Source organism: Clarias gariepinus, chromosome 2 (genome assembly GCF_024256425.1).
Source record: "Clarias gariepinus isolate MV-2021 ecotype Netherlands chromosome 2, CGAR_prim_01v2, whole genome shotgun sequence".
Lineage (NCBI taxonomy): Eukaryota > Metazoa > Chordata > Actinopteri > Siluriformes > Clariidae > Clarias > Clarias gariepinus.
In genome coordinates this window covers 27548339-27568936 of record NC_071101.1, presented here as the reverse complement: position 1 = coordinate 27568936, position 20598 = coordinate 27548339, and the positions used below count along the sequence as shown (strand labels likewise).

Below are 20598 nucleotides of genomic sequence, written 5' to 3'. Positions count from 1 at the left end.
AATGGGTTTAAGATGTGTCTCAACCTTCGAGTGATTGTGTTGTGCGATAGCTCTCATCTGCAGGCAGCCCATCATGTCCAGATGGAGGTGTAGAGGAACCTGTTGAAGGGCTATTTCTGTGTATTGGTCACCCTGGAATGTCTTAGCCTCAAATTCCACTACAAGCCGTCAAAGTCTCTATTCCTGTACAACACCCACATCTACTGTTGCTCTAACTCCAACCATGTTGCCCTCATGCACTTCCTGAGAGGGGAGAACCTCATACAGGGGGCGGAGGCAAAACACACAAGATATGAATAAAGGAATTCCAAGAGCACTTAAGACGTATTTTACAATCAAACAGCTTCCTCACAACCCCTATTCACCCTTGAAGGATCTTTGGCGTGGAATTTAGTAAGTCAAGTCGTGAATTTGTGCTGTGGCTTTTCCCTGGCTAACAGCACCGGTCACACAATGAAGGGCCCTGGATTCAGTTGATCCCCGCCAGAGAGGCTGTTCAAAGTGGAACTGCTTTGTAAGCCGGCAGGAAGGCCCAAACACTGCCAGCAGTGTGCGGCCCTTAAAGGGAGAAGTCGAGCAGAAAACCAATACATCACAAGAGCCACCAAGGGAAGCAGGAGGGAGAGAGAGGGAGAGTGTGACTAAAAGTGAGGGAACGACAGATTTCTTGAATGAGAGTGTCGTTAAGAGCGTACTCACCAAATACCTTGAGAGCCTACTGGAACTCTAAGGTATCCTGAATTCATTACATTTTGAAAATAGGACACACTGAGGCTCACTGTATGTGGCATCTATCCGGACAATTCACTCTACTCATCCATCAGGCCTAATACTGTATGTGCAGAGTTCACTACATAGATGCCAATACGAGGCTAAAGTTTAAATCATAGTTAAACAATATATAATGTACATACTAGGTTGGAGTTAAATGCATTCTGCTCAATTTATCATCAGCTCCATCTGGTGGAAATGTTTGATTGCTCATGCAAGGAAAAATAACGAGATGAACCAGATACATTTACAGTACCTGGCAAAAGTGGACACACCTTCGGAATTTAGTTTTTTTGTTTTGTGATTTATTTTCTACTTTCTATAACATTACTGGAAATTTTTAAACTACTGTATAAAACAATATACGACATTAGGTATTTAAGTAACACCTCCACGAAAGTCAGCTGTTCTGGTATAACTCCTGTAAGAGCAGTATTGTCAAGAGCATTTGCAAAACCTACCTCTGATGCAGAAGAGAAGTTCATTTAGAGTTACCAGCCTCGGAAATCACAAATTCTTTCTAAATGCCTTCAGGATTGTTTTATAATGTCGAAAGAAATAAAAATCAGGGAAAAGCATGGAACTAGAATGTGTGTCCAAACCTTTGACTGTTGATGTGGATTATAAAAAAAATTATAATAAAATATCACTCTAGCAAATTGTGCCTTCCACCATGTCAGTGTTTTTTTTTAAATGTGTAGCTTCAGCAGTGTAGGTGCAGTCGATTACAACAATGAGTCAGACCTTTGCCTGTTGTGTACTGTCTGCTTCATTATAAACAGTCTACTCAGTTGATTCTGTATAACATCAGAAGATTCATTTAAAAGACTGCATTAAAAAAAAAAAAAAAAAAGACAGCATGGTGCGACAATGGCTGGTGCTGGAGCCTCACATGTTTGTAGGTGGACTAACTACTCGTTTTGCTGGTGGTCTGAGTCAATGTTCAAATGTGTGGAAATTACTCAAGATAACTTCACAGCCTACGATTTTTCTTAAATTTTATTAATCACACTGGAGAACATTTTGCTCACAAACACCAAGAAAAAAGTTTTCCTTAAATAAGAAATAATTTACATTTAATGACCTTGAGCCAATATTTAAGCTTTTTCTTTTTTTAAGTCCATAGTGAAACGTGAAAGTCTTTACATAGTGCCATGTGTCAGAATATCATGGAAGTATATCATGGAAGAAAGCCCAGATGTGCTGAGCAGTTGCCTGCCCCACAACAGGCTCCAGCTCCCCAACTGAAACATTGCTGATCTTATGGATGCTAGAGAATCGCTGCAGAAGGGCCATGGCCTTCACCTTGCCAACCCCTGGGATCTGCTGTACCAGGTTCAGCACCACTGGGTCCATCAGTCTGGCTGTGCTTCTCCTGCGGAATGGGTTCTGCTTGCTCTCTCCATGTACCTGTGGAAGAAAACAATTATAACATTCAGATTTTGACATGAGAATGACTCAAATGGCACAGCTGATATTAGTTTCCCCAGGCTGTATTTATCCATTTCTATCTCTCCCTTATTATAGCAGTGAGCTCTGTGTATAAGACAAAGCAGAAGTGCATACCAAGCTGATTTTTTTATATATATATTTGAAGTTTCCATTTAGTGACTGCCTTTCCTGTGTTATGTCAGATTTGGCACAAATAAAACACCATTAAGTTCACATTGTAGTGACATTTAAGCATGCACAACAACAAAGCCCCAGACAATAATAACCATATCATATTTTATCAGACTGGCTTTAGTTTGTGGGTTGAATTCCAGAAAGATAAGAACAGTTTGCTGGATACACTGTCAGAATCTAGTACAAAAACGTTACAAAGAAATGTAATATTACGGCCATATTATTCTGTGGGAATTGTCTTTTAATCTAAGGACAAAAACAAATGAAAGCAATGGATATATCCATTATATATATATATATATATATATATATATTTTTTTTTTTTTACAATATTAAAATAAATACTTTACTGGATTCTTAGATGGCCTCAAAGATATGCCACCCTATGCATATTTTGAGAATTAAGATCAAAGCATATTGAATTTGTTGGTGTATAAATAAAGTAGGAATGCAGTTTTATTTTAAAGTTTGATAAAGTATTACCTATTCACTCAACCTGTTGTATTAGTATTTGATCACCCCCTACTGTACAGAGTCAGAGGAGTTTCTAATGTGCAAAATTGATAAGTGTTTAAAAGGGTTTAGGGTGCTTTTAGTTAAATACTTCATATTTATGACACTCTTACTGAACGTGCACAACCTGCTGTTTGCATGGAAAACTTTTCAGTATATTTAAGTTCAGTTTAGTTATATTGATCTCCATTTTTTTAATAGTAGACCTTTAACAGTTGTGCACCACTGAGTAGCGTATTGATTACCACCATTAGAAAAAATTGGGTAGAGCTTTATGTCTGACACTGACTCACCATCTGTGCAATGAGCTGGGCTGCTTCAGCAGGACCTGGCACATGCAACAGGGTCAGGCCTAGCTCCAACACTACAAACTTCTGCAGTCCACTGAAGTACTGCTCACTGAGATGAGTCTTCTCCACCAGAACAATCCCATGGAAGTTACTATTGGCCTGCAAAATAACTGCCTAAATTAATACACAAAATTACTATTACTGTTACATACAATTTCTGTTAACAGAAAAATAAAAAAAACATTATGTTTCTAAGAGCAGAAACAATTATACACTTTCCAGTGATCTTCACTGGATGTGAGTCATAACATTAAAACCACCTGCCTAATATAGTGCAAGTCCTCCTTGAGCTGTCAAAAAACCTCTGACCTTCTAAGGCAAGGGACTTCACAAGATCTTTGATCTTTGTGCCGTGTTACTTGTCCGGTAAGTTTTGAGGTTGGGCTTTCATGGATTAGATTCGTTTATTGAGCATGTCAAACAGATGCTTGATCAGGTTAAGATCTTGAGTCCAAGTCCACACCTTAATCTCTTGGTTATATTCCTGAAACAATTCTTATTGTTTTGCAGCATGACAGGTTCATACAACTCTACTAAAATAATAAATAAATCCACCCAGCCATCCTTAAATGCAAAATAAAACATGAGTTGTCAGACCAGGCCACCTTCGCCTGTTACTCCATGGTCCAGTTCTGAAGCTCAGGTGCCCAGTGTGGGTGCATTTGGCAATGGACGAGGGTCAGCATGGGTTCACTGACTGGTCTGCAGCCCCCGGCTGAGTTGCACTACGTGCTATGATATTTTCCATGCATAACCATCATTAACCTTTTTTAGCAATGTACGCTCTTGGCGCCCATGATTAGACCAGATGAGCTAGTCTGCTTTGCACATATCTCCGCCTATAAGCCTTTAGTGCTCATGAGCCTATTGCTTGTTCACGTGTTCTCCTTCCTTGAATCACTTTTTGTAGGTGCTACAGTACCTTGGCATATGCTGAAAAAAAAAAATTTTCTTACTCATCTGCCCTGGGCCTTAGTCCAGTCTGTTCTGTTAGTTAGCAGGCCAAGTGTGTGGTTGGAACTCATACTGCAAAGCTGCTCTAATGTGTTGCTCAGGGACAATCTCTCTGTGTCTCTCACAAAAATTATAGAGCACAAAGCAGGCATTAATAACAAAGAGAAGGCCAATCATGTTTATGTTCGTATCTATGCGCAGTTCTCCAAAGTTGCTTCAAAATGGCCTTTCTTGACAAGCCAAAGCACTGTTTCTGTTGGTTTGCTCCACCACTGGAGTCATATTACATCAAGTGGGGCATTCGGGGGAACAATGCATCCGCCAGCAGAAAAACAGGAACGACATCTTCACACTTCACCACAACTTATCTCACAGGATGGATCCTCTCTTCTTTCAAGTAGCTATTGAGTTTTGCATTTGTAGAAATACAGGCATCATAAACACTGGCCCAGGCATTTCACAACAACGGCCATAAAGCAGCAATTAAGTACATGTTGCATGTATATTTAGAGAGAAGTTCCCTTCTGTTAACGTGATATGTTGAGTGTATAGTAATCTGTTTAATTTCAACATGTGTGCAATCTACTGCAACTAAACACTGAGGCATGAGTTTGGTGCAAGTTTGTAACCAGGTCTGTAAGTAACCTCTGTGCAGCCTCTGTGCTTGGGAGCTTGATATATCCTGCGCCGAGATGTACAGTGACGTCTTTGCACACTTCCCTGACTATATTTGACACTACTTGCCTTGAAAACACAAATGCAGTGGCAGTTCTCCCGAGTCTCCCCTCGTCACTGAGGTAATAAAGTGTGCACGCCCCCTTCTTCACTCCTTCCACTGGAAGCCACTTAATCAAGCCAAATAACGAGCTCCTGGACATTTTTGGACAAGTTTTCATGTCATTCTTTAGCAGAAAGTCACGAAATTGTCCCACCACATACTGGTTCTCACGGGTCTCATCCAAAACCGCCGGGATATGTTTTCTCTCGCTGATATGTGCTACGTATTCACGGTAGATAGCGACGTTTAACTGTAAAAATTCCATCAAAGCAGATAATAAAGACAGCAACAAATGCATGATGCCGCCCACCAGTGCTGTTAGGCTACTGCCACCCTCAGTTTGGTCACCGATACAACAGGGTTTATACACAAACGATTAACACAAACACTTTGGCTGCGTGTCCAGTGTTTTTCCAGCAAACTACAAATAATTTTTTTTTATGTATGTACCTATGTATGTATGTATGTATGTATGTATGTGACTGGTGTGTGTTTGTGTGTGTGTCAGAGAGGAAGAAAAGTGTTACTGGATCCCAATCTTTCTAGATCGAGCTTGAAAATACCTTAAAAAATTACACATTTAAGGAGATCCTTTTACAAATAATAGACCTACAGCAATTTTAGTCCTGACAAAACTGCCTTATTAACGTCTATTGTTTACAAGGTAAATTTAACAAAAAGTAAAAAAAAAAAAAACATAACTTTCTTAATATACAAGTAGGGATGGGAATCACCAGGGACCACACGATAAGATATCACAAAGCCTAGGTGCTGATTTGTATTGTGATCCTGCAAGTATCATGATTTTATAATGTCCTGATTCAATATTATTTGTGTTACTTGCTGAGGATGATGTGTTGTGTTAAGAGAGCACAGCCTTTGGGGAATATAGGAATGACAAAATTTCAACACCTCAAATGCAAATAAATATAAATGAAAAATTAATTTAAGAAAATTAATTTGGGATTAATAATATTACATTACAAAATATAATATTAATATTACAAAATGATCTACATACTACATATCTTTTCAGGAAGAAATTACTGGTAAAATGATCACTGGGTAGTATCTTTGGGTTATTAATTACACAATTAATGTATTAATTAATGGGAGAAAAGACCACCTAACGACTGGGGGCTTTGAAGTGGCGGTTATACTGTCAATCACAGAGAAGATGCACAAGGAAAAACTGCTGTGTTACGAATATTTGGATTGCAATGGAGTCTACAAGGACAGTCAATGAAGTGGTTGCTGACCTAACTCAAAAAAAATAAAAGATTTTTAGACCTGCTCTGACAATACCCTTGATTGCACCAAACAGAGAAGACTTCATAAGCAAACTAATGCTAAAATAAAGAAAAAGAAGAACAAACTCTCCAATTTCTTCTTTTTGATATTATACCTTCCACTACTACCTGCACTCAACAATGTGTTAGATAGCCAAAATGATGCATTTTGACAGCTTTATGTTGGCCATGACCCTAATTCATGCTGACATTATGGTATACAGGGTGAGACTAATCTTTATTGACAATGCTGGAAAAGAATCATTCCTTTTTTCATTATCAAAAGAGCAGGAACAAACCAGCTCATCTCATCTCTTAAAATGAAAAGACAATATATAAAAAAAAAAAAGTCTACACTTACATTTCTGAATCGAACAATTTTTCTCTTGTAGTCATTCCCTGCCACCAAGTCACTCTCTGAGACATACAGGACACAACTTCTGTTACTGAGATGAAGGTCCACAACACCAAGCTCCTCCTCAAAGACAGTCTTTACATGCCCTGTGAAAGAATATTAAAGCCAGTAAGCCAGTGTAGCAGAGATAACTATTAATAGTCATTCAGTCTTGATGAGAATTTCAGAACTGTAAAGACTAAAAAGTGTAAAAAAGGTTGTTGTTTTTTTTAAGTAAGACTTAACCCTCATCGCATAGAAGCAAAAGGAAGACGAGGGAGAATAAGATCTACAGTTGCCAGTAATGTAATCAAACTACTGGATTTAAACCGCCACTAAACAACGAAGAAGAAGTTAGAATTTGTACATGATTTTAAAGAAAAAACGCTAGGCTACAAGATCCAGTTCATAAAAGTCCTGTAGATAAATGTTTGGAATGTGTTTTGTGGCCTTATTTGGATGATGTAATTATTTATTTTATAACCCTACTATTATATTTTTTATACCCTCAGACCCTAGATTGTTAAATCAGAGCTCTGCCACCCTGCTCCTCAAGTACCCCAATGTCCTTCATATGTTAGAGCTCTCCTGCTCTAACAGACACACTGCTAGTTATGGTTAGTTAAGTGTGAAAAAAGGGAAAAACGCTAAGCACGTTGTAAATAACCAGTAGACACCTTTAAAATGCTGCACCAGTGTGGAGCCCCTCCACTTGGCGTTGATGAGGACATGTCCATATGGAGGTACAGCACTAACCACTGCTGCTGAGTGCTTGGGCTCCATAGCAGTTAAATAAACACCACCATGTTGATCCAGAGACAGCTATTTAGCACAAATATGACTTACACTGAGTTATTATTCATCTGTGGCACTAAACAGCTTAAACTGGCTTAATACCCGCGACAGTGCTCTAATATCAAGCTAAACTATTCTTTCGGAAAGTATTTTCAAATTAATTCTTACGAACGGTTTAAATAGGCAAATTCAGCAAAGGGGGAAAAAAGGCTAGCCAACCTGCGTTTAGCACAACAAACCTACTAAATCTCGTGCCTGTTAACTTCCCGTCAAATCTCGCGAGATTCCTGTCGCGTTCCATGCCTCCGCGGCTGTTCATTGGCTGATCCTTTTCCATTTAAATGGTTGAAGAGAAACAAAGATGCGTCTTTGAACACAGGAGTGCATTTAGGAGCCTTGCACACACTTTCAGGCAAACTGTGATTACAGCAAGACAAAAGTGGTGAGGCAACGTTCGGTGAGTGCACTGATTTGAAATGGTATTTTTGACTCAAGATTTTTATAAATCTGGCTAAATATATATATATATATATATCAAAAAAAATTTTCTACGAAAAGTGATGTTACCTGTCAAATCGGTTATTGTCAAAGCTTGAAAAGAAAAGAGCGTTAAAGAGCAGTAAATTAACTAACGCGCATGCGCACACACGCACACAGTAATTCCTGTCAGCTGTGTGAGGATCCATGCCCAGGCTTGTCCTGTACCTACATGCACCGACCCTCAGCATTAGAATTACATTTAGTTATTAAAAAATAGTAGATATGAACCGTGATCAGGTAATGTACATGAGATTTTATATATATATATATATGTATGTATGTGTGTATATGTATGTATGTATAAATAGATAAAATTAGTATTCCAATATTCATTGCATTGTAAAGTGCTTTTTTTTTGTTTTTAATTTAGTTGATTACAGTTTACAGCTTGTGTAAAAAAATAAAATAAAATCCAGATTATTAAAAGATTTAAGTTAAAGTTTGAGTGGTTTGAGACAGCTGAGATGACCGTCATCCAGAAGATGATCATGTACAGCCTCCACAAGGAGTGTAAGCTTGGAAAGGAAAAGTGTTGTAGAAAAAGCTGCACAAGCAACAAACATGACTGTAGGCTTAAGATTAGTGATTGCGGAGTAAAGCCGGTTCAAAACTTGGGAGAGCTTCACATGGAGTGGAGTGAGGCTGAAGTCAGTGCATTAACAGCCACCATGCACAGATGCTCCCAGGAATGGCCTACAACTGTTGCATTCCTAGTACTGAGGCCCTTCTGAATCAGAGACAATGTCAGAACCATCTTACCTGGGCTAAGAAGAAAAAGAACTAGACCTTTGCTCAGAGGTCCAAAGTCTCCTTTTTAGATTAAGGTAAATGTTGCATTTCATTTGAAAATCAAGGTCCTGAGTTTAAAGGAAGAGTGGAGAGAAATTTCAATTTGCTTTAAGTTTAGTGTGAAGTTCCTACAGTCTGACGATTTGGGATGACATGTCATCTAATGGTATTGGCCCACTGTGTTTTATCAGCCTACCTGAAGATTTTCATGTTCCCGTCTGCTGACAAGCCCACTGTGACAAAACCATCACCGATTTGCTGATACTGGGCTTGATTGGCCAGCCAACTCACCTGACCTGAACCCTGTAGAGAATGTATTGGTTATTGTCGAGGAAGATGAGAAACATCTAAACCAACAATACAGACCAGCTGAAGGGTGCTATAAAAGCAACCTGGCCTTCAAAACCGCCTGGATTGATGCAGTAATTCATGATAAAAGCCCTGTCTAAGTATTGAGTGCCTAAATTACCTTTTTAGAATTGATTTATTCTCTAGTTCCTTTTTTTAAATGCTATTAGGACGTATGCAAATAATTTGAGGATCTGGATTTTTGTTTTCATGAGATGTAAGCTATAATCCTCAAAATTATGAGGATTGGTTTAAAATATTTTACTATATATAATATATTTTTAGGCATTAAACCAGATAAACAGTGATGTGCCTACAGGGTATCAGTCATTCAGTTTAAAACATTAATGCCCCCCAATTTTTTTTTTCTTTTCTTTTTTTTTTCTCTTTTTAGGGCTCAAATGGTTCCGAGACATGTAATATGTTTGGATCCTTGGATGCTGCTGGTGTGTGTGTTGGCTCTCTGTGGTGAAGCTGATGCATTTTTTGAATGGATGAAGAAGCCGGCACCGGCTCCACCCTCGGTGCCTCCAGCTATCCCCAGTCATCCAACAGCTGTCCGTAGTGATGCCTCACCATTTGAGATGAGTGTTACTGATGAGAAGATCTTGGCTGAGGCAAAACTTTTGGATATAAGTCCTCTTGACAGCTGCCATTTTAGGGTACATACAGATTTCCTTGGGACATCCCATACAAGCAGGTTCATACATGAATAGCTGTAGCAAAATTTCCTTTTTTTTGTATCTTTTCTTTTTCGCTTGGCTTTGAATGATTGATTATTGGTAAATCTATTAAAGTCCTACAACAAGCTTAATTTAAATAATTTTTAACAGACTCATTTGTAATTTTCTTAATTTTTTTTTGTTCATTTGTTTTTATATTTTAGAGAATGTTTACTGTTGATTGACTTTATGACTTCTGATTACAGGTTGTCTCCCAGCTCAAGGCTACCTGCAATGGCCTTTCAGAAGAACAGCTGGCAAAACTGGGAGTGTCTTTGTTCAACTGCCAGTCAGAAGTAGAGGGACGCAGGACTTTCCTGTGCACTGAGGAAATGGTACAGTGCATAATGATTACTGTATTTAAAATTGTATGCTACAGTATTTTCATAAAGCCACTTCATAGATTTTTTTATTTATTCATTTTTGGTCAGCTTGTGCCTGATTAATCTGTGCCACTCACTTGAATGGATAGGTCTGATTTATATATAAATTTTTTTCTTTTAAAGTCTGTCTTAAATCAAATTACGTAGGTCTTGGTTGTATTGCTAGTTCTGGGGAAGGAAATGAGTTAGTTTTGTACTAAATACAATGTAACTTGATTTAGCTCTGTGGGAGTCCAGAAAAGTTAACAGAAGTCTCAGCTGAACTGGAGTTTTGCTCTGATTACTTGCACTGCACTTCCTTTCGGGTAAAAGACTTCACGGTCAAAGTGTAGAGCAGGAAAACTTAAAACTACCTATAAAACATAAAAAGACCTACATTAATGTACTTGTATGCACCATAATTTTGATTTAAGCCAGACTTAAAATGTCTGAACCATCCCTTTAAGGCACCCATTTTTGTAAGCCAGAGAAATAGCTTATGGCTTGTAAATACGTAATTCTAGGAAAATAGAAAATGCCTCTAGAAAAAAATGTCATAACAGCAGAAAAAATATCATAAAGTTAATGTCATGACATAAGTGATGTAAAACTCTAAGACTCGTTAGCATGCTCATAGAGGAAATGTATGCAAGTAAATTATAATGTCTTTGATAACTAAAATCATCACTTGAATATCAATTCAGTTCACTACTACTTCTCTTTATTATTATTATTATTTTTTGGCAGTCCATTAAAGAGTGCACAGCTGAAATGGACTCGGATACATGGAACGCATACCACATTGTCAGCAACCGTGCACGCTCCGTGTGTTACGCCACACGTCAGCAGCAGTTTCGAAAGCAGACTGAGCTTACAGTAAATGCTCTAATCTCAACAGCAACTAACCAGCTTGATGCCATGAAAGACCTGAAGGTCTGCATTCATTTATCTTTATCTGTTTAGTGTTTTTTTTTTTTTTTTTTTTTTTAAAAAATAATTGGTAAGTTGTTTACGTGACCGCTTACTTAGCTGTTTAATTAAAGCAGAGTTATCCACTTGGTCATGTATGCACAGGAGGGTCAACGTGAACTACGGGATATGACTGCAGCGTCACTGGACAGGCTGCTGGAGGGTCACAGTGCTCTTCAGCTCCAGCAGGGGGCGCTAAAAGAAGGTCAGGAGCAGTTGGATGCTTCAATCTCTGCCAATTTGCAGAGACTGGCACAGGAGAAAGCTCTAATCAGCACTGGGCAGCAGCTTGTGGCGCAACTTATCCAAGGAATTACACAGAGAATAGGTGTGTCACATGTCCTATGAATGATCGGTTTAAAAGAAAATCTCTTTTGTAGTTTTAAATCAAGATTTGGGTGTATAATTATGATGTTAATGTCTGACCTCCATTCTGTTGTGCATGCTTAGAGAATGTCAGTGAGCAGTTGAAGGGTCAAGGGACAGATGTGCAAGAAGGTCATCAGGCTATTCTGGATGACCTGGCTGAAGTCAGAGGGCGTGCACAGGAGATCTATACTAAAATGGGTAAATTTTCTTTACAACACAAACTTTTTTTTAGCATTTCTTTAAACTAAATAAAATACCTATTATTTTTAGTTAATGACTTCCATCTATTATAATCTATACTTAATTGGATATTAGTATAATTTTGCATATTTTTATTTGCTGTCTGCTTAGTAATTTCTGAAAGGCACCTTTTGTATTTAAAGGCTTACCTGCTTGTAAACGCCACTACTTTTCAATCAAACCAAGTAAATTACTTATTTAAAGTTTGCTATGTTTAATGCTCAAAGATGACTCTTTATTGTAAATCCGGTTTTGCTGTTGAGTAATTCTATCTTAAATCAATCAGTGGAAGAGAAATTTTCCACCATCACTTTTTTTTTTTTTTTTTTTTTTTTTTCCACCAATTGTTGGTATTGGCATGAGAACACAAAACCCAATTTTTTAACTCCCGCTCGTTAAAAAATGTCAGCCATCTTGATTTTTGGCCTCCATGCACTTCAAGATGTGCCCCCTTTTTGAAACCCCCTTTTCCTTGATCACTCACTTGCTTTGTCATATGGGAATAACACTAGGTGTATTTGTGTGATTTTTATTATTTATTTATTTATTTAATGTAGATTCAGATTCTGCAATCAGAATTTGGCTATCTTTTGTGGTTGTTTGTTAATTGTCCAGGTTTTGCAACATTTTATGATTTGACACACAGAAATGTACAGCAATAGCTGTAGAATACTTAGTGCATACTCATAAAATCTGCTCTTTTCAAAGTGGAAGTTACCTCAAATTCTTCTGTAATGCATATCTAGTCAAAGACTGATAATGAAGTTATTCATCTCTCAACACTGAAAGGACATTTTAGACTAAAGGGTCTGGTAGCAAAAATCACCAATCAGTTTTTGTTTCATCACCCTGGATATCTGATTCTGAATGAACAAAGTTCACAAAATGAGTTCATGGAATAGAACCAAAAGGTTACATGTACATGTAGGAGACCTGTCAAGTTGCAGTGACACAAATAATATCAACTAGGAAAGACATGCACTTTGTAGCTACCAAAGTCATTTTGCTAGGAAATGCCTCCACAAATGCTTGACCACTTAGTGGTTATAGTCATCTTTCCCTGAAAGTTTTCAAAGCATGCTTCAACGTTCTTGATATCCTAAACTGGCAATCTGTATTGTCATCCCATTCGACAGAGAGTCAGCAGTGTTGCTTCTGGGGTCCATTCTTCGTACGTCGCTTGACACATCCGAGATAAAGTGACACATCTAAGATGAGATCATTGTGCTAATTACAATCTGGCTAAGTTGGATCTTCGAGCACACCTGTTGTTGATGATTAGTATAGCTGGATTGATTTGTCTAGGATCATTGCGCGTTCGTGCGTTGGTTTAAAAGGCGATATGCATCGACAGTAGAAACACTGATCACAAGCCCTCTGATTGGTTGACGAAATGGCGGAAGAGTGGCGCAATTTTTTTTGTAACACGTGTTATGCGCTGAAATGCCCCCCTGCATGGATTGCCCCCCCCTACATAATTGCTATCAAATATTATATGAGAACATAAATTTATAGGTTAATGGTTTACAAATTACAAATCACATGAGACAATAAAATAAACAATATGAAAATAAATATGTTGTACATGAAAAAATAGAAATATTTATTTCAAATACACATATACTCTTGTATTGTTTATTTTATAATAAAATTAGTTTCGTCCAATTTTTTTATTATAAAAAATATTTATTTTTATTATATATAAATATTTATGCATATTCATGACAAACCCCTGAAAAATAAATGTTATAAAATTAACATTATACACAAATTTGTATTAATGGTCTTGGCGGCTGTCTCGTGCCTAGGGTTCATTATAATAGTAATATCGTATTTGATATTAATAAACCTATGAATTTATGTTTTAATATAATATTTGATAGCGATTGTGTGTGTATATATTTGTGTGTGTGTGTATATATATATATATATATAAGATACTTTTCCTTTCCCACGTGAGTCAGTCGTGCTCCTTAACCAATCAGATGTGACCTCGCTATTTCAACCAATCATAACCCGCCAGGAGCGCAGCCTAAATCCTGTTTACATGAAATAAACCTGCTTCCGAGCAGGTTCAAGCTTACGGATATGCTGCTATGACAGCAAATGCGAGAAGCGCATCGAAGAACGAAACAATCCAAGGTCAGGACAAATTCACAACAATCAAATCCAGCTAACTGAGTTAGCGCCATACGAAGAACGGACCCCTGTTTGTCAACAAATGTCTGTGAAACAAATTTTCTGTGAAATCCTGCAGCCGAATTAAGGGTTTTGATTTCACGTAGTGCTTTAGATGGCATTGGTTATTAAGAGCCAAGTCAATACTACATGTTCAGGTCCTTCTTCCATGACTTCCATAGAGATTGTGATTAAGACAACAAACTACATTGGAAAGATTCAGTAAACAAATTAACATGAATGAAACGGACTCACCTGCTTGTGTTTTTCTGCACTTAATTAGCGCCAAGAAAAAGATGATGCAATCACCAAGTTCCTTAAGTGCGAAGTCACTCATGGAGTTGGTTGGAGATAAATCAACTTTCTGATCAGTATGAACCTAAATGGTTCAGTTACAGGATACTGTTTTACAGTGATACATGTATCTTACATGTACCACCATAAAATTACACGTTTACAGGTAGATAAGGCCTATTGTGTAGATCCATGTACGTTCTCTGTATATAAAATGTGTATCAACTCATAAAACATTTGCAAAACCTGGATATTTAATTTTTGATGATTTCTATAAAACAGGGCATAACACACCCCTGGTTTTTATTCATTTTCAAGATGAGGTGATGTGAAGTAACCCCTTTATTTTTTAAATAACATGTATACGTACAGACCTTGGGTTCTGGGGGGTCGAAAAGGGGTACCAGAAATATCTCCATAACCACAAGAGATTGCAAAATCTGAATCTACCTGAAAAATTCCATAAATACACCCAGTTTCATCTCCATATGACATATAGCAAGTGAGTTATCAACGAAAAGAGAATTTCAAAAAGAGCGTGGCGTGTCTCGAAGCACGTTGAGGCCAAAAATCAAGATGGCTTCCATTTTTTTTTTTTAACGAACGGGAGTTGGAACAAAAAAATTGTTTTTTTTTATTTTCATGCCAATACCAACAATTATTGAAAAAATCAGCAAAATCTGTGATGTGGTGGAACCCACTAGTTGATTTTTAGATGGAATCACCCTGTTTTATAATTTTCTAGATCTGATTCTCCTTTGAATTCCATTTCAGAGCTTAATTTAAATGGGGTCCTGCAGCAGCAAAACACAACAGTCCAGTTCTACGCTGAGCTCATGAAAAAACTGGAACGCATGAATGGCACTCTGGGATACATGCTGACCTACTTGGATGGCATGCAGAGCAGGCTAGAAGATAGACTACATATGATCCAAGGCTACCTGGGATGGGCTGGTACTTAATCATATTATTTAAAGCATATTAAGGTTAAGCATATTCCGTGTTTCATGTCGCATCTGAAGCTGCATTCACAAAAGAAATGTCATTAAAAGATTGTAGCTTGAGCTCTATTAGGATGTCAAACATCTCTCTTGGGAGTGGCTAGAAAAAAATGTTGTACATCATATTTTTGTGTATTGAATGTAGAGATTGCACTATGTGACTACTGGCAAAGCCCTGGTTTCACAACTATTGCAAAACTACGTACTAGTCTAAGACTAAAAGTTCATCCAAGTGTGTATTCAAGTCTAAGAGCATCTGATTTAAACAGATATTCAGGATTGGTTCATTTTAAATGAATGAAGTAGTGCAGGCATACATGGTGCTTAGAGATTTTATCAAAGCGGTGTGATGTATCTTAATGGTTGGTTGTTCATTTGCATCAAACTTTCTGCCTCTTGCTTTCAGGACAGTTTCAAAGCTTTGATCTGTGCCATGTTGTTGCTTTTCCTCTAGTGGCATTGGCTTTGTTGGTCAACTCTGGGACTCTCTAAGGTGCTTGTGTGCTACCTGTAAAATTTCATCATAAAAATGTGAACCAATGAATGCGCAAAAAAAAGCAAGTGTTGTGACAAATTCTCAGGAAGAAAAAGTTCAAAGATCCGGCAGCAGTGTGATACAAGTGTAGACCCAAATCTGTATTGCTTGTTCATAACAAATAAATAAAAGTATCAGAGAAAGAGATGCTTGTGCTAAATTATTGGTATTATTTATTCAATACAGGTCTGAGTCTGCGTGCCGTGTGGATATGTGTGATGCATGCTGGATATTTCCTGTTCTCTGCGGTCCTGCTGTCGTTCCTGCAGTGTCCCACGTTCACCCGTGTCTCTCTTCTCATCACGGTGCCCGTCAATGCCATCGCTGAGATCAACCAGCAGTCGGCTCTCGACCTGGTCACGCTCTCTCTACTCCTCTTTACACTCTCATTAGGTTCGTTGTTGCGTGTGTGCGTGTTTACTTTCTTTGCATGGCTTCGTATTTGTGACTGTGCAATAACATGCTGTCGTGATTGTTTTCCAGCACGTTGGTTTTTGCTGCAGGTGTTCTGGACCCTGTCTAACCTTAAGGGACAGAAGTGCAGTGATGTTCATGCTGCTCTTCTAGCTCCTCCAGTTCAGAAGACTCCTGAAAAAAACCCAAGCACTGCATACAATCCAGCAACCTCCCTCATTCCAGCAACCTCCTCAACATCTCTAGAGTGAGTCCTTTGAGTGAGGGAAGAATATAACCATGGCCAAAAGATTTAAGAATGGCCTAAATATTAACTTTCACAGAGTCTGCTGCTTCAGTGTTTTTTAGATCTTTTTGACGTTACTGAAGAATAATTACAAGTAATTACAAATAATTACATTTAATGTGTGAAGGCTTTTATTGACAATTGTATTTTATACAAAGTCAATATTTGCAGTATTTTTTTTTTTTTTTTTTTGTCAATCAACTTCTGTGCCACATCTTGACTGATTGTTCCCTGGACTACTTTTGCCTTGTGGCTTTCAATGTAACTCGTGGTTCTCAATCATGCTGGGAAGGCATTATCCATCATCAAGCTGTTCTTAGATGGTTGGGAAAAGGTGCTTTTGGAGGATGTTTTTGTATCATACCTTGTGTTCTTGGACAACACTGTGAGTGAGCCTACTTCTTTGACTGAGAAGCAACCCCATGCATGAATAGTCTCAGAATGCTTTACTGTTGGCGGTATACCGTAGTAACTTTTGTTCTATGGACCAAATTTTCCGGATGCCCCAAACAAGTGGAAAGTGGATTTATCACAGAGAAAGACTTAACCCCAGTCCTCAGCAGTCCAATCCCTGGACATTTCGCAGAATATCGGTTTGTCCCTGATGTTTTCCTGGAGAGAAAATGTTCTTTGCTGCTCTTCTTGAAATCATTCCGGTCATGAAGTGCCCAGATGTTAATTGACTGCATGCCAGGGTGAATTGCGTTCTTGTGAGTTCAGTGCCATAGTAACATCTGTCAAAAAGATCTAAAAACCCAAAAATAGCAGACTTTTGTGTCATTCTCAAAACTTTTGGCCATGGCTGTACTGTAAACCTGCATGTCCTAAGAAAAGAAAAACATTAATGCAGGTAATTTGTCTGCGATTTGGCCAGGATTTCAAAATCACACTGTCCTCAGATAATATCACTTCTGTGAGAATAGGGCTAAAGTTGTGATTTCCTGATAAGACAAGCAGTTCTGTTTTGTAACTTAACCAATTTTTAACTTGTCAGTTTTAGTTTTTGTGTAAAATCTCTAAAATGAACATAATGCTCGCCTTCATTAGTATCCAAACAAATATAATTTTTACATATTTCTGCAATTTTATCAAAGTTATTTAGTTACTTGTATTTTATTTTAAATCAAAACTTTTTGTATATCATTTGTTTCTCATCTATTTTATATATATATATATATAGTGAGGATCTGGAGAGTGATTTGCCGTCAGACATGCCATGTCTTGGTCAAGACAGCTTTATGACCGGTGTGTTCTTGTCTCACACATCTACATGTTTTCATTTCTTGGTCTACATGCACATAGTGAATTATCATAGGTTTTTATCAAATGGTCTTTATTTTCTTATTCTGCATGGTGAAGGTGATCCATGTATGGTGGCTTTATCTCCTTCACACACGTATGGGCTACCCAGACATGGTCGTTTATCGCTAGGCACCCCCAGCCATTCTACACCCAGACTGAAGAGTCGACATACCATTGGAGGAGTGAGTACATTTAAAAAAAATATATATTTTTAAAGCCAGCACTGGGTGACATTTATTCAGCTGAATAGGAATGAATGAGTGGATAAATCATTAAGAATGGAATTTTTCATGCTCAGATCGTCATGAAAATTCTATGATTTCATATAGAGTTTTGCTCATGCTTGAGTCTGCGTGAATGTGCGCATAAAAGGATTAATGTACCTAATATAAAACATGATTGATTGACATGACGTTTTATTTGTTTTATGTGCAGATTATTCTGTCAAGGTAAAATGTCTTGTTTATTTACATTTGCAGGATTTGGTTTACAGAAGTGCTGGATACTAATGCCTATTTAAATTAAGTGATCTATTTCTTTTGATGCTGTGCATCACAATGTCCATAATCACCCAGGCAGTATAGATCTGTTCATGTCAAACCCTTTTCATTTACAACACCTTAAACATGTAAATTTTTAACAGTGATAGGAGTGACAAAAAAAATAAATAAATAATATATATAATATTTAATATACTTTGAGCTTGCCATTTATGGAGTTTTGTGGCCCAGCACCCACTTACCTCTCTGCGCTAATTACCCCACGCACTGCACAACGTTCCCTCCGATCCTCCAGCACTGCTCGCCTCATCCCACCATCTCTTAGGGATCGAGGGCGGCATTCATCCAGGCTCTTTTTTGTCCTGGCACCTAGGTGGTGGAATAACCTTCCTCTAGATGTCCGTACAGCAGAGACTTTGACTATCTTTAAACGACGACTCAAGACGCATCTGTTTCTCCAGTACTTGGACTAACCACCCCCCCCCCAAAAAAAACCAAAAAAAAAACCACAACCTCTTCCCAGTTGTGTTGGACTAATAGCACTTAGTTATTAACCTAGTTAACCCAGTGTAAGTATGTATCCAATGATGTAAACATTAAAGCACTTTTTGTAAGTCTGCCAAATGCCTAAATGTAAATGTGGGCGTCACCAAATGCAACTCAGCTGTGCATGCACGTTGTGATTTACAAAAGTTATTTTTTTATTTTGGTTGGTCAAATATTTACACCCATATTAAACAGCTGTATTGTAATATTTTTAGTATGGACATCAGGACACAAATTTTGAATAATTATCTTTACAGGTGCTTTTACTTCAACATGCAGTATATGCTATAAAATAATTTTTAGAATTGTACTTATTTTCCTTATTATCCTTATTTTTGTTATTCCATTTTACATAAAAATGAATAAATGATGCATGTGCTGCTTGGCAGGCTGTTCTTGAGAGCATTACCCAGAGGAACCTTGGAGGTGTCTTTGATGTAGGTAACCAGTCTCGGAGCTCCAGCCCCAATGAGTCAGTCGCAAGCAACAGGTATGCCCATTTAGAAAAACACTGTGTATGCCTTGTATTGATTACTGTGGAAATATTAATTTGAGTTCTGACTGAGTAATCTAATTGGATGAAAGGCATTCTCCAAGTGATTATGTGGAGCATAAATGCACTGGGACCTTCCACTAAGTGTCACAGGTGGTCTTGCAGTCGTTAATTACGCTAACTGTCACTCACCAGGATTGGTTTAAGTAGATTTGTGATTTAACCCCTGAAACAGGTTGTTAACGGAGCTGATATTCTAAAAGGGAATAGTTAAATAAGAGAAATCTACTAGATTTAAAGGCCTGTCTACCACCTCCATGTTTTTGCTACATAATACTGGTAAGTATTTTAAACTGTGTTTACGCCCTGTTAATTATACTAACTGATTCCCAACGGTTACGGTAGTTGATTCTGCCTGCCGTGATGTGTTGTGCTGAATATCTGTACTCTGGCTGCTCCTTCAACCATATGACTGCATCACAGCTATGCTGATATTCAGCCCGACAACACTCCATCTTGTGTGATATTACTCAAATAATGTTACTGGTCATGTAAACACTGATTTGATGACTTCTTGTCACAGCTCTTTATCAGGCCGTCCTCTGTGTAATGGCACCACCAGGTTGGGACAGCCATGTAAGAAGAGAGCAGTGGCCGGTCAGCACTTCTGTAGGGTTCATGAAGGAGGACACAACTCCTACACTCACATGTGAATCTTCACAGTGCTCCACTGATGGCACTTGCATGTGTATTGTGTTTGTATGTTTTTTCCAATATCCGCACTTCATTTGTTTTAACATTTTATCATAAAGTCCTGTTTTTATTCACCCTCTTCTATGGATATGAAATGGTCTAATGTATGCATTTATAATAAATTATTATAAAGTATAATTTGGATTTGTCTTGTAAATGTTGTGTGTAGTTTGTATGAATATAAATATTTAAAACTCTCCATCATATAAACGGAACCAAGAGTGCGTCTCACAGCCCATAATTATCAAGATTTGTAAATTTAATATTTTTAAACAGAAAAATCTCACTGTTAATATTCAGGTTCAAATTCACATTGCCTTCAAAAGGGGTTGATGTGGGAAGCCTCCCTCATTCCTTATGTTAATCATCCCATCTAGAGTTTGAGTGGCTGACTGTTACAGTACAAGTTTTTCCATGAAATAATGAAGGTGCTCTTTCACATCAGTGAAAATAAATAATTTAAGCTGCTGTACCATTTTGTTGTTTG

At 37.8% G+C, this 20598-nt stretch overlaps 2 protein-coding genes across 3 annotated transcripts; one reads left to right on the top strand and one right to left on the bottom strand.

Annotated features, from left to right (window-relative positions):
• Window positions 1–1783: 1783 nt before the first annotated feature.
• faap24 (FA core complex associated protein 24) lies at window positions 1784–7724 on the bottom strand. The gene is made up of 4 exons (XM_053491171.1): window positions 7353–7724; window positions 6643–6782; window positions 3204–3359; window positions 1784–2181 (listed from the first exon to the last, which is right to left on the bottom strand). Exons 1-4 carry the CDS (start codon window positions 7456–7458, stop codon window positions 1939–1941), a joined length of 645 nt encoding a protein of 214 aa, XP_053347146.1. The 5' UTR covers window positions 7459–7724; the 3' UTR covers window positions 1784–1938.
• A 90-nt stretch (window positions 7725–7814) lies between these two features.
• Window positions 7815–20268, top strand: bmb (brambleberry). Of its 2 annotated transcripts, none has more exons than XM_053491168.1 (13): window positions 7815–7927; window positions 9542–9809; window positions 10076–10204; window positions 10979–11164; window positions 11306–11528; window positions 11651–11767; window positions 15056–15235; window positions 16004–16210; window positions 16301–16478; window positions 17698–17762; window positions 17877–18001; window positions 19255–19355; window positions 19942–20268. In XM_053491168.1, exons 2-13 carry the CDS (start codon window positions 9549–9551, stop codon window positions 20069–20071), a joined length of 1902 nt encoding a protein of 633 aa, XP_053347143.1. In that variant the 5' UTR covers window positions 7815–7927; window positions 9542–9548; the 3' UTR covers window positions 20072–20268. The 2 variants fall into 2 exon arrangements, with proteins under 2 accessions (XP_053347143.1, XP_053347144.1); XM_053491169.1 differs by lacking the exon at window positions 7815–7927 and adding an exon at window positions 8153–8247.
• The last annotated feature ends 330 nt before the right edge of the window (window positions 20269–20598 follow it).

What these genes read in the sequence shown, in the direction of transcription:
- faap24 (XM_053491171.1), bottom strand. Translation starts at nt 7,458, where the DNA reads ATGGAGCCCAAGCACTCAGCAGCAGTGGTTAGTGCTGTACCTCCATAT. An exon ending in ACTGGTGCAGCATTTTAAAG is followed by an intron (nt 6,783 to 7,352) that starts GTGTCTACTGGT and finishes ATTCTTTCACAG; the next exon opens with GGCATGTAAAGACTGTCTTT. An exon ending in AAATTGTTCGATTCAGAAAT is followed by an intron (nt 3,360 to 6,642) that starts GTAAGTGTAGAC and finishes GTTATTTTGCAG; the next exon opens with GCCAATAGTAACTTCCATGG.
- bmb (XM_053491168.1), top strand. Translation starts at nt 9,549, where the DNA reads ATGGTTCCGAGACATGTAATATGTTTGGATCCTTGGATGCTGCTGGTG. An exon ending in AGGCTACCTGGGATGGGCTG is followed by an intron (nt 15,236 to 16,003) that starts GTACTTAATCAT and finishes TATTCAATACAG; the next exon opens with GTCTGAGTCTGCGTGCCGTG. An exon ending in ACCTCCTCAACATCTCTAGA is followed by an intron (nt 16,479 to 17,697) that starts GTGAGTCCTTTG and finishes ATATATATATAG; the next exon opens with TGAGGATCTGGAGAGTGATT.